Source organism: Cyprinodon variegatus, unplaced genomic scaffold (assembly GCF_000732505.1).
Source record: "Cyprinodon variegatus isolate N-32 unplaced genomic scaffold, C_variegatus-1.0 Scaffold0, whole genome shotgun sequence".
Taxonomy (NCBI): domain Eukaryota; kingdom Metazoa; phylum Chordata; class Actinopteri; order Cyprinodontiformes; family Cyprinodontidae; genus Cyprinodon; species Cyprinodon variegatus.
In genome coordinates this window covers 3385206-3397884 of record NW_015150453.1, presented here as the reverse complement: position 1 = coordinate 3397884, position 12679 = coordinate 3385206, and the positions used below count along the sequence as shown (strand labels likewise).

The window sequence follows — 12679 nt, the reverse complement described above, 5'->3', positions numbered from 1 at the left end:
TGGTCACTACATAATTCAACACGTTTAAGACCTATGAACGGCATATCAACATGTGTGACGATGACTTCGGCTTGATTTGCAACAATTAGATCCAGGCATCTATCATTAGATCTGACCCTGAAACCCTCTGCTGACAAACATATTCTACAAGTCCAAATCGGATCATGCAACGACATTCAACACAAAAACTAAACAGAATGAAGACAGAAAAAGTTTTGTAATTGCCCGAAGTCGAGACTTCAACCTTTGCGGTAAAAGCCAGTGGCTAAGAACTGCACCACAATGATGTAAGAGACTAAAACTGACACATAAAATGACTTGTTATTTCAGCTGACTTTTGGTCCTAGATACAATTTAATCAATTGAAATGTTTGCTTTATCCACAAGTTTTCATTTTATTCATCTTTTTTGTAATAAAGCTTTTTTGTTTAATTGGGAAAGGAATTCAATCAACTGGAGAAACTGATAAAGACCAGGTATATCTCTGGATATTTCAAAACCTTTAACTAAAAGAATGGATACCCTATTTGTCACATCATGTCACAAACTCTACATCCAACTGACAACACCAAACCAAAACACAGGATAATTGCACCACATATATTTAATGCTCTCAACTTCCATATTGATGTGTTTTTTTTTGCACCATTTTTTTTTTCTCCCACATGGTTTACATTTGATCACTGCTGCATTTCCATTTAATGGAAATGGTCATGAAAGATGTACTCTGTGTATAGAAAATGACAATAAAAGTTGACTAAATCTAAGTCTCTTTGTTACCATGACTTTACAAAGTTTTGAAATACCTCCTAAACTAAATCTATGAAAACTACAATAACACACAGTGGGAAATGTTGACTTTAGCATTAAGTTTTGTTTGAAGTAGAAGCTTTAAGGGGAAATTATGCAACTTTGACAGATTTCCAACTTGTAATCCTATCATTGAAGTTTGGTTTGCATCACTTTGCTTAGATTTTTAGCACTACAAACGGTGTCCAACTGGAATGTGTAGTAGAAAGCTCTATTAACTCTTTATCATCCATCATGTAGGACAAAGGTCATACGGACGGACAGATCAAAGATTTTCTCTTGCGCCATTTCAATGTTATAAAGGCCAGTCAGTGAGTCACATCTGCCAACATGAACAGGGAGCTGGTTATACTGCACTATGGTCATCAGTCAAAGAATAAGGTTTCAGGAGACAGGATGACTCCATCTTGGCAGGAACATGACACATCACCTAGAATTTGATCCGAGCTGAAGAATCAACTCACCAAAAAAGAACTTAGTGTTCTGGGCAGCAGATGAATGGAGCCGTTTGACCTTTGATCTCGTTATTTTACCTTTATGTTTAAGGCTTTTATTCTCACAACGCATGCCCCAACAATGAGATTATTGTTGGACTGTGAATTGCAGGAAAACAGAGTGAGCTGTGGCCAACAAAGGCATTTAACTGAGCCTGAACCACCGGATTAATCAGAGCACCATGGACCTGCTTATTTAGCTGATCCCAGTGGTTTTCTAAGCAAGTGATGGAATCGCTACGGTAATTGGGTTATAATGGACTGGTTACTGGTATAACACAGTCACCAATGGCAAACATGTCAACAGCTCTATTTCAAATGTTTATTTCATGTTATTTTTTTCCTCGGGTCTATTTTTATCGATTTGCTCCTGGACGTAATTCTCCCTCCTGTGCTGCGGTGGCGCTAAAGCCATTTTGCCCTCCTACCTCGCTTCCTGGTTATACTCTTTCCCCAGTGTGTTGCAGTAAGCTTGACACAGACATGTTTGATTTATGCTCAATATTGAAGCGTGGTCTGAGCTACACACTTTGGGTCTAGATACGGCCGAGGCGGTGAGGAAGTAGGGGCGAGTTTAGTCCGATGACGGAGGGACATGAGGGCCAAAAAGAGCGGGGATCCAGGCGGAAAAAGGGTCCCAGCGTTCTCGAGCACCTCGCTCTTCTAGCGGGTCAGACTTCATGAGTCGTTTTCCGCAATTTCGGTCATAAAGACAAAACAAGCCGGCCTCCTGTCTGCGGCACTGTTTGCGGTCAATTAATCGAATTGAAGTGTATTCTTGAGTATTGAAAATAATCGAATTGTTGTGTCAGGAAATCGATACGGAATCGAATCGCCATGATGGGTGTGATTTACACCCCTAATATATATATATATATGGGTTGGTGTTTTTTGGTTTAATAACTGTGTACCATCTGTACCCTGCACAGGAGACAGTGGATGGAAATTAGCCTTTGTCTACAGCCTGGTGTTCCGTCAGATGAGCATAACCGATCAGACCAGCATACCAATAGTCAATACCCGTTTATCCCTTTAGTTTTGTACGAAAAAAAACGTTATACTACCTCAATGGCTGTGCATCCCTTTTTAGTCATGTACAAAAAGAAAAGCAAGTTATTTTTTGAAGCATATGTTGATATGTTGATTTTTTGGACATGACTAAAAAGAATACATGACTGTTGAAGTAGTTTAAAGTCTATTTTTTAAAGGGATAAATGCAAATCTGATGACTTGCGCATGTCTATTGACTATGGGTATGCTGGTCTGACGGGGTATACTCATCTGACAGAACACCGGCATGTTGGTCTTAAATGTGTGTTGATTAACATGCACTGTCCCAATCAAAGATTAAATAAACTTTTGCTGCACGTGGCTGGTCAGCTGGCTTAAACAACGCCACTACAGCCGTTTTACCTGCTTATGTAATTGGTAGCGTTACAGAAAACTAGTAACTTTATTTGGTCTGATGTCAAGCTTCCATTAGAGATGGGCAATTAACAGAATTTGAAATAAAATCACCATTTAAGAAAATAGAATTGGTCAAGTTCCATTTAACTCAAAGGCTAATTTTTTTTACCCTCTGGCACTTTATGTGGTGGTTATGTTTGAAGTGGATCTGCTGCCATGAGGAAAATGAAACTTAAAGCTAGGAATTGTTTAAGGTCATCAAAAACTGAAGCCCTAGAGTGAAGATTGACATGCTCATTGTTAGTGCCAAAGTAAATCAAAATAAAAAGAAATCGCAAACAATATTGGTTTAAAATAATCACCATTTAGGATTTTTGGCATAATTAAGCCCTAGCCTCCATCACTATAAGCTTTAGCATCTCGTACAATACAAACTCATGAGGTGTATTGTCTATTGAACTGCCCAAACCCCAGCAGTCTTTATAGTGCCCACCCAGGTTTGGTAATGTTGGTGTAATGTTTAGCCTTCAAAATAAAATAGATAACTTTCTACAAGATCAGCAAGAAGACATTGAGTCAACTGGACCTTTTGTGTTCCAAATTAAGAGTTTATTATGCCATCTTGAGCATGCTTAGGACTAGGACCAAACTAATCACTGACTGGTATTAACCCAAAGTTACCTTATGAAAGGAAAAGGGAGCCCTAACTTTAACAGTGGTGGATTTCCCATCAAAACCAACAGCGTTTGCTCCAGTCTATGTTAATGTATTATAGATCCAGCTGCTCCAGTGGACAGGGGCAGTAAATAAAAACAAAAAATATTTTCAAAAAAAATTGGGTTTAGGCACATGTGAATATAAAGTAGAGCTGAGTCACAAAGTCTGAGAAGTAAATCTTAAAAGTGCAAAGTAGATTAGAAGTCACAGTAATTATAGTTTTACTCCTACAGAGACATCATCAGCAAATACTGAGCTTGAGTTACATCAGTGCCCAAAGACATATTTGAACAGATCTTTCTAAAAGGCACCTTTGTTAACTGGAAGGAGCTGGTATATTCAGAGCATCCTGCATGATTATATAAACAACCCCATGTTTAAACAGCATAGTTATTGGCTCAGACTGAGTTGGTGCTTATACAGGAGTAAAAAAAAAAAAAGTTTATTTATTCTGTAAAGTAGCCCCAGAAAGTTTTAAAATAAGAGCCTGTTCCGTTTTACTCAGAAAAGCTAGAAGTTTCGAAAACTTAACCCTATCTTTACATCTCAGGGCCACAGTTCTCAGTATTGGGCAGTTTCTGACGTCCAACTGTCAGATTACTTCTCTTAAAGATTAACTGGTGCGTCAGCTGACTTCCCAGAAACTGGTGCTTTTTTTAAACTGAAGGGCGTGCTGTTGCTATAGGGAGGAAGAACAGCTTGCAACCAATACCCACGCTCAAAGGCGGTTCCTACTCTCAGGTTTCAACTTGAGAGACCAGAACTTTTGAGCAATGCAAAATTGAGCATTTACTTTTACAAACCATCTTAAATAGTTCCTGCAGGTATTTCCTCGTGCATCAGGACAAACTTCCCTATAAATGCAAACTGAAAGCTATTTTCTCAACTTCACAAAACCCCTTTTTGAATTTTTGAAAATGCCACATATTAAGAAACGAAAATAAAACCCATCAAGCATTTAATCTTAGAACTTATATCTTCTAAGATAGTGTTATGCCCTAAAGAATGTAGAGAAGAGTTTAAACGCCACTCCTGAAACTATCCCCAGAAAGGAATGCATTTACCTGCTGTAAATGCCTTTCAGTTTGCAGCTGCTTCACTGTTATGGTTTAGAAGCTGCAAAGTTTTGTTCAGCTAGGCTGTTAAACCACAACAGATGTACTGTTGTAGCAGAAAACACAAAAAAAAAATGTTTAAAGATAACTTTAGTTGGAATAGATCAGCCTCCCACACAAGGAAGTTAAGTAGGAGTCACAAAAACTAGTTTGAATTTAGTATCTGTTCCAAAGATTAGTCTGCCAGTTCTGCTCTTTCATTAGGTTCAAACTGCAGTTCTCAAACTCTACAAATGTATCTAAAGCATTTACTGCAGAAATATGCTTTACAAGTGAAAGTTTCAAACACTAGTTCAATTCAACATTATTCAGTTCCTGGCAACACTGTTTGCTTGGTGAATGTTGCAAACAGAATGTGCCTCGGTCTGCATTTTCCCCAGAGCAAAAACAGCCCATTGCCTCAATGGTAACCAGGATGGTGGCAGAAAATATGAGTGAACCCAGGAAGGTCTGCTGTGAATCGTCACCATGGAGAGAAAAGTCTCCATATCCTCCACAGACCTTAATGGAAGTCCTGTTTGTTCTGTAACCCTAGTACACACCAGGGTCTGAAAAAACAAAAACAGGGGCGAAGTCCTGAATCATCACCATGGTTTCCCTGCTGGATGCTTGGTGCGACGCTTGATTCCTTGGAGCTGATGTGCCAGAGAAACCATTCAGGTTGATGGAAAAAATGTTTACAAGCATTGTAAGCCAAAGAAGAAGCAAGATAGTATATCTGGTGCCCAATCAAAAAAAGATTAAGTCATCAGTATCTAAGTAGGTGATGCCTGCTTGAATCAGGATGTGGATGTTGTTATGCAATTCTGAAGAAGTGAACTGCTTTTACCCCAGTTCAGCACTCTTGCTGGTGCATCAGCTTTGCAAATAAACACTGCAGCTTGCAAAACTGCAGATGCAGCCTAGAGCTCAGTAAAATAAGGTGTTACCACAGTATAAAATTTCTAGGAAACGGCAGCAAGAGCTGTATTGGGTTGTGGTGTGAATAAACAGGTCACGTGTTAAACTGTGTCGAAACATCACTTTGTCACAGCACACATCTTTAGATTATAGAGGTCACCGCTTTACGAAAAATTCCCTAATGAGAAAGATGATATCAACAAGTCAAACAATGTATTCAAATTTATTTATTTACAACTAAATAGTAAGAAATTTGCTTTTAAAGAGTGACATATGTGCAAATCATTACCTACAACCTGACTTTTGTGAAAGATCCAATGTGGGTTCATTTTGCAACATGTTAAAGAAATAAAGACGGCCTGACCTCAATTGGCCTGGAAAACTTTGACATGATAACGACTAAAACTCTTAAACAACCCCCCCCCCTCCCCCAAAAATGTTTAAATTAAATCAGCTACATTCTCCTCGCATACAAATGTTTAATTAGAAAAATAAATTTGTATATTAAATAAAGCTTTATAAACAGAACATTTACAGAAAAATACACGTGGCTAAAAGGTGACTGACAAAAAAAAAAAGCCACACATGGTGAGATGCTGATAACAGTCTGTCTTTCTCAGTCCTTAACAGCCCAGAGATCAGTCCAAGAGTCCAACAATTTCACCTGATCAGAAAGGCCAATGTTGCCCCAATACCAGCCACTCCAACAAAAGCCATGAGAGTGTTCCTCATTGTTGCTTCAGGATCTTCTACTCTGAAGAACTCCACAAATCCATTCTGGAATAATAAAAAAAAAACAGTTTCAATGTTGGGATCAATCAACACACTGATACCCCAGGTGAACGAGCAGCACTGTTCCAGAACTTACCCATGAATTGTTCTTTACTAGCCAGTCCCTCTGATTTTGCAGCAGGTATGTGGAGATCTCTTGGCTCACCAGCTCCACGCAGTTCTCTCTGCCTTTCTCCTTCAGGTGCTGACACACCACAGCCCCGAAGGCCACCAGGCTCACTATCCGGCCCCAATTCGTGGTTCCGTCTGAAAAGAGGCTCGTGGCGACTGAACTCACAAATCCCATGTTGTCCGGTACTTCATCTAAACAAAGCTTATTCATCATACCTGAGAGAAAAGAAAAACAAAAGAAATCAGAAATCTACATTTGCGAATTTCTCTGAGTAATGCGTTAATAGCTGCGTTTTACTTCCGCCAAATTGCGTAATAAGCCACCGGACCAGACTTTAAATCACTTCCTTGAATATCTAGTAAGGCCAAAACTACCATTTCTCATCGAAACAACAGTTTCAGACATATATTGATCAAGCTGTGTAATATTCCCGGTAGAAGAGGCAGCGCTATGGAAAATCCCCTCCAACAATGGCGGCTACTCACCATTGTAAGCGTATCTGTGTTTCGACAAAACGTCCTCCACCACCCTTTTCATGGTAGACAGAGCTTTAGTTTGATTCCGCCGTTGTTTAGGAAGTCCCGTAAAGTCTCTTAGGAAACTGCTAATAAGCTCCTTCGTGTCGTTGTCCAGCGCTTCGTCCCCCGCATGGCCGCCCGGTGTGGCGGGGTGGCTGTCCGTTGGCATCTCCGGGGTGCACGGCAGAGACCCGCCGTCGTCTGCGCTGTTGTCTGAAAGGTTTTTTCCAACGTATCCATTCGTTGCTACTTGCAGATCCTTCGGACGTTTCATTAAGTTTCGGTGAAGAGATCCCATTGGGGAGTTCATTGGTATTTCTGGTGCTGCAATCTCCGGGCTGTAGTGCGTTTGTCCGTCCACGACTCCATTTTGTGGAAGAATAAGGTAACTCATTTTGGTTTTTGCCGGTTTCGTTACCGTTTACTACTTTAAAAAATTGGCTTCAAACGATTATTAACAAACAAATAACCCGCAAATGCGAGATGGTTATTTAAATATTTAAGTCTTCTTTATTAATCCAATCCGTCTGGCCCAATGTTTCCGGAGCGGAAGTACAACGGCTCCTCAGTCTTATATCCTCTCGAAAAAAAATGATGTCACAACGCTCCTCCCACATATTTCCTTTGCTTTTTTTTTTTTTTTTCCACTTAATGTCAACAATCACATAGAAAATATACAAATAAAAAAACAAATACAGCAGGGAGTTTAATAATATAATCACAATAAAAAAGTACAGTCAGGAGGAAAGACAAACTTACAAACAGATGTGTTTAGGAGTGTCATATATATGTATGTATATATACACATATAAATACATGTACTGTACAAATCTACATATCTTCTACAACAAGAAATTGTCCAGACTTTTAAGATGGGAACAGATTCATATGGTTTTTTTGTGCCTTTTGGTGAGAGGAGGGTTTAATAGTACTAACATATTGTTTAAGTTCAATTAAATAAACATTAAAGTTGGGCTTTTTTGGGAGTATAAATGTATAAAAATGAAATTTAGCCAAGATAATTAAGAGATAGGGAAAGGTTTGGGAAACATTTTACTTTGCTGCTGAAAACTGAATAGAATGTTTTCCCAACAAAGTTGAAAATCTTTTAAAATATATTGAATCTGCATAGTTAGAAAAGTGTATGTAAACATTATGGACACAGCCAGAACATGTGTGTACCAGATTCTGGAAGATCACAAAAAGTGCAGTTCACAATAATATCAGATTTGATTTTTTTAAGGTAGTCTTTGGCAGGATATATCCTGAATGAGTTCCTTAGTTTGTTTATATCAGGAACAAGAAAAAGTCTTAAAATATCTGAAAATCATGTTCTGAACTCTGTGGAGTTTTTGTATTTAAACACTACTTGAGCTTGTTGTTTTTTGAAAAGCATCAAATTAAACGTCTAACCACTTAATGATAATAAATGCCAGTATTTATATATGTATAAATTGAAGTGCAGCTGTTTTCTGACAGATTTCTGTGTTTTTTTTTATTTATTTTTATCATGAAGAGTAGCCTACAATTAAGGGGAAAACGAGGACTTTTTAAAATTTCATTTTATAATTGCATTCTACTTTTGGATGTCTATTTGTCAAACTAGTGGTCTAAAACTAAGTCCTGCAACGTTTAGATATCCCTCTTTTTAACATATCTGGCTAAGATAAGAGCTTATTGTAAAACTTGACTGCATAATAGTGAGAATTTTAACCATTTCATTCAAGAAAAAAAAAAAAAAAAGACATCTGTGCGGAACATTACAGAGCTTTGGGGAAATACCTGGAAGTTTCCGCCCTTCTCCCAACATGGGGGTGTGGTTAGTATGGTTAGTAAGGTTCTGGCTCCCCCTTGTGGTCATCGGAGTTTGTACACTTTATTTATTTTTGTGTATTTCATCAAATCTCCTATAGGTGAGTGTTTTTATTTTTGAAGGTACGTTTATTAAAGTACATTAGAGGTTTGAGCATAGGAACAACTATACATTTGTCTGATGTTTAACTGTAATGAAAAGCCAACACATTTTTTAATTTATGTAAAAGTTTATTTCAAATACTGACAAAAATCCTTTCACCAGCTTCCACACAACAAACATTCCAAATAGCCCTGTACTTTCTGAAGTGTCAAAAACTTTCCTTTGTTCTCCAGTGATCCTCGCCATGTAAACCCCCTATATTTAAGAAGGAAGGGTGCTTCTGACCTCCCTGCAGCTGTCTCGGGCCAGAAATATGATGAAATATACCAATTATGCAATAAATGAACACAACAAAAAATGATAAACATCTGCTTGCAAAACAACAAAAAACAAAGAGAAAATGTAATTCAGAGTACATAGCCTGTCATTTGTTTATACATTCTGGCACGTATTTCTTTCCTGGATGACACACCCTATTTGTGAGGTTTAAAACATGCCTAGTCAGTTTTCTTTAGTTTGCCCTCTGCAAAGCAGTGAATAGCCCCTCTAAACTTTTATGCATTTTTTTCCCCAACAAATCATTTTATTCTGAAAGCACAAACTGTACATTTTAAACCAAATACTGCTAAATATTAAGTTTTTTCTAATCAACATGGCAAAAGTATTTCCACCTTTCCCAGCTCTAGACACTGATAGTTAAAAACAGTCTTTTATCGAACAGACTTTACTTCAGAAGCTTCGCTATTCTGAAAGTAAAATGTTGAGAGGAAATTAAAAAAAGGGAGTCACACAGTCAAACCAAAGAGGGCAAGCATTCTTTACAGGGCATGTTTTTAGATTTGTCTTTGAATCAGCAGCATTTACACACATTTTCATATCATACAGATTCACATAGCCTCTGCAGAACACAGATATACAGCAGAAGTAGTGTTAAAACTGGCAGAAGAGAGGAACCACTGAATCAGAAATAGCTCAGGCTACAAAAAAAAAAAAAAAAAGCAGGTGGGAAACAACAAAAGTTCAATCCTGTTGAAGTCTATTTACAAGACAAAGAAAAGTGTTGCATTCATACAGCACCATAACAATATCACACACACGTGTCGTTTCTCTTTCACACACTGCAAATTTGACACATTAAAAAGTGAGGTTGCAGATGTGGTGGGTTCAGCCTACATGGTGGAGTGTCAGTTTGTGAAAGTTCCCTGAAGCAGTTAATATACATGAATTTTCCTTGATTAAGTGCACATATCCAGTTCAAATTCTTGACTTGTGTGTAGGGAGCACATTCAAAGTCTCTTGAGATGCTATGATCACACTTCACCTGTTTTACAAGCTATGTCCTGGTAAGAGGTGGGACTTGAGCACATTGTTCCTGCTCATACTTTGCCCCCTCATCATGTGTTATAAAACCTTGCCCTGCTTAGTTAAATGTGCTCTTGTAGGTGCGGTGCAATTGACTTAAAGCCTGCCAGGCCTTTTAAAGCTATGCCTATCAGGTAACACGCTGTTTAAACACAGATACCCTGATAACAGAAAGTCAGTTTGGGAGGAAAACTCTGCAAGGTGCAGGCAGTAGAGCTTTATATTTCAGCAACAAATCTGGGAAAGTAAACATCATTTCTTAATTAGTGTTTAAAATTTGTAGTTTCTTTGAAATGGGTTAAGTTGCCAAAGAGACTTTGATGTGAGATGATGATAAACATTTCGAAAGTCGTATAAATTGCTTTCAGAATCGCTCTAATCAATTGCGCTCCACAATGCTTACTTTTGTCTCCTCAAATGGACTTTAATGAATGAACACAGACAAAGAAGAATTGGATCAAACATTTCGAGACAGCCAGAAAAGATCTGTGAATCCTCCGCATTCTGCTTCATCAGATAATTACAAGCTAAAAGTCACTTTGAGAGTCTGCTGAAGGCTTTGAGGTCTGATAGCTAGAGTGTGTGGATTTTTGTTGTTATTGTTAAAGCAAAGCTTCTTGTAGCATAAAATTCAGCAGTATAATCCCAAAAAAGTTGATTCTGCGCTCTTGATTCTCTAAGGCATGCTATCTGGACTAGACCTCAAAGCACTAAGGTTAATGCGAATTACGAGCCGTAAGGTTGATTTAACAAAGTGTATACTTTATGTGGAGTTGTTTTTCTGCCCCCCTGCTAAATCCTTCGGCTAGAATAAATTCTGCCTACATGCAGCTTCAACGGCAGATGAACAAAGACTGAGAACGGCAAGACTCCCTCCGAACGACAAACACCCTGGACTGCAAATATGTGTGCATGTAAATGGATTGTCAGGACAATGTTTGTTTTTATATTCACTCTAAATCAATAAGCAGATGTCCCACTGCCATTCGAACATTTAGATTCGGTGTCATTTAGGGAATCATGCAGCGTATTTAGCGAGAACAAGAGCAAAAGGGGAGAGGATGACATCAGCAGAGGGAGACGAAAAGAAAAAGTTTTCTGTCCTTTTTTGTCTGAGCTGCAGCAGATGACCTCAGGCTCTCTGATAAGAAGTGACTGACATGTGAGATGCCACATACACTCCTATCATTTCCCAACAGGGGGTCAACCCCCCCCCCTCTTCAATTTGGTGTGCAAGCAACTATTCACGTACTTCTTCCAACACTCCCCCCCACTGCTGAAGTCAGCCACTGGCAGAGAAAAGAGCAAACTGCAGCTTCCGTTCCTAACGCCTCTACGCTCATTATTTTGGTGTCATTCAGAATGCAATAAAAAGAGAACTAAACACACTATACAGAAAACAAAGTGCATTAAATCACCCCCCCTCCAACGCGGCCTGATGACACACCGACTGTAATATATCTTGGAAAACTGAAAACCAAGATGTAAGGGAGGCGGTGGAGCAGAGTGTGCAGACGGAACAGAGCTGTGCATGGTGCAAAGGCAGAGAGGGCTGCAGCCTTATGGCCACCTGAACCACCACCAGCACAACCACCCAGCCCAGCCCGGCCCAACCCAGCGACATACAAGCAGAATGGGGGTTTAAACAACTCTGCCCAATATTTTAAAGCCAGTGGTGTATTGGGAAGAAAAAGGGGGAAAGAGGAGGGGAGGGGTGGACAAGTTGGGAACATAGGTGAGGTGGAGTCCTGGGGGAGAGGGACGAAGATGCTTCTGGGATGACGAAGGCTAGCCAGCTAGCTTGCTGGTCACCAAGGACGACTTCCTTGTCCTTGGCAGATCCTGCGGCGTTGGGATGTGGTCGCCAGTTACCAGGTTCTTCTCGGGTCCAGCCACAGGAAGCTGCTTGTTCTTCATCTTAGCTTTGGCCATGTTGTAGTCTCCTGAGTCAAAATACTTTTGCTGTGTAAAAAGACAGACCAAAGGCGGAATTAGACCAAAAGAAAAGCTTTGCCTCACATTAGCCCAGCATACACTGTATGACTTTGGGATGGTTTTGAGACAATTTTCCAGTTGCAGGTGTGACGAGAGGCGACTGGCACCTCATGACGAGTTTCCAATCAGAAATCGTGTGTAGCAAGAAAATCAATTTGGTTGTGGCTCATGATTGGATCGCATGTTGAAGCGGTGACACGACCAGACTTGGAGGTTCTGACATTAGGCATGAGTGAAACAACAGTGTTTATACAGGAATGAGTCACTGAAGTTTAATGCTCAGGTTCAGTTCAGGTACTGCATCCTTTGAAGGCCCCGGCCCTCCTAAAGCGGGCCCTTTGAAAACCTTAAAGACAGCAAAGGCTAGAAGGGTTGAGCTGTGATCTACACTTTTTTTTTTGAGTCTCAGGGCTCATCTGGCACTTTTAAGCCTTCATAGTTGGATGTAATTTTTTCTAATGATCCCTGCAAGGTCCTTTTGTATCCTACACAGCCTATCAGAGTAGTAATACAGGGCATATGTGTACACCAGGGGTTGACGT

At 39.5% G+C, this 12679-nt stretch overlaps 3 protein-coding genes across 3 annotated transcripts in view; 1 reads left to right on the top strand and 2 right to left on the bottom strand.

The window, feature by feature from the left end:
* LOC107084514 (HORMA domain-containing protein 1-like) overlaps nucleotides 1–12679 on the top strand; it is a 47388-nt gene that overhangs the window by 11192 nt on the left and 23517 nt on the right. The window lies entirely within an intron of this gene.
* Nucleotides 5653–7426, bottom strand: LOC107084596 (induced myeloid leukemia cell differentiation protein Mcl-1-like). Its single transcript, XM_015374547.1, has 3 exons — nucleotides 6833–7426; nucleotides 6312–6562; nucleotides 5653–6220 (listed from the first exon to the last, which is right to left on the bottom strand). Exons 1-3 carry the CDS (start codon nucleotides 7257–7259, stop codon nucleotides 6104–6106), a joined length of 795 nt encoding a protein of 264 aa, XP_015230033.1. The 5' UTR covers nucleotides 7260–7426; the 3' UTR covers nucleotides 5653–6103.
* Nucleotides 8910–12679, bottom strand: part of LOC107084689 (alpha-endosulfine) — an 11641-nt gene continuing 7871 nt past the window's right edge. Inside the window, exon 3 of the mRNA XM_015374666.1 lies at nucleotides 8910–12104. Within this exon, the coding sequence (XP_015230152.1) occupies nucleotides 11931–12104 (174 nt within the window). The 3' untranslated portion in view covers nucleotides 8910–11930. The remainder of the gene's footprint in view (nucleotides 12105–12679) is intronic.

Bases quoted from the DNA above. Each gene is read 5' to 3' on its own strand.
- LOC107084596 (XM_015374547.1), bottom strand. From the start codon at position 7,259: ATGAGTTACCTTATTCTTCCACAAAATGGAGTCGTGGACGGACAAACG. The intron at 6,563-6,832 runs GTGAGTAGCCGC...CTTTTCTCTCAG, and splicing joins ACACAGATACGCTTACAATG to GTATGATGAATAAGCTTTGT. The intron at 6,221-6,311 runs GTAAGTTCTGGA...TTATTATTCCAG, and splicing joins TAGTAAAGAACAATTCATGG to AATGGATTTGTGGAGTTCTT.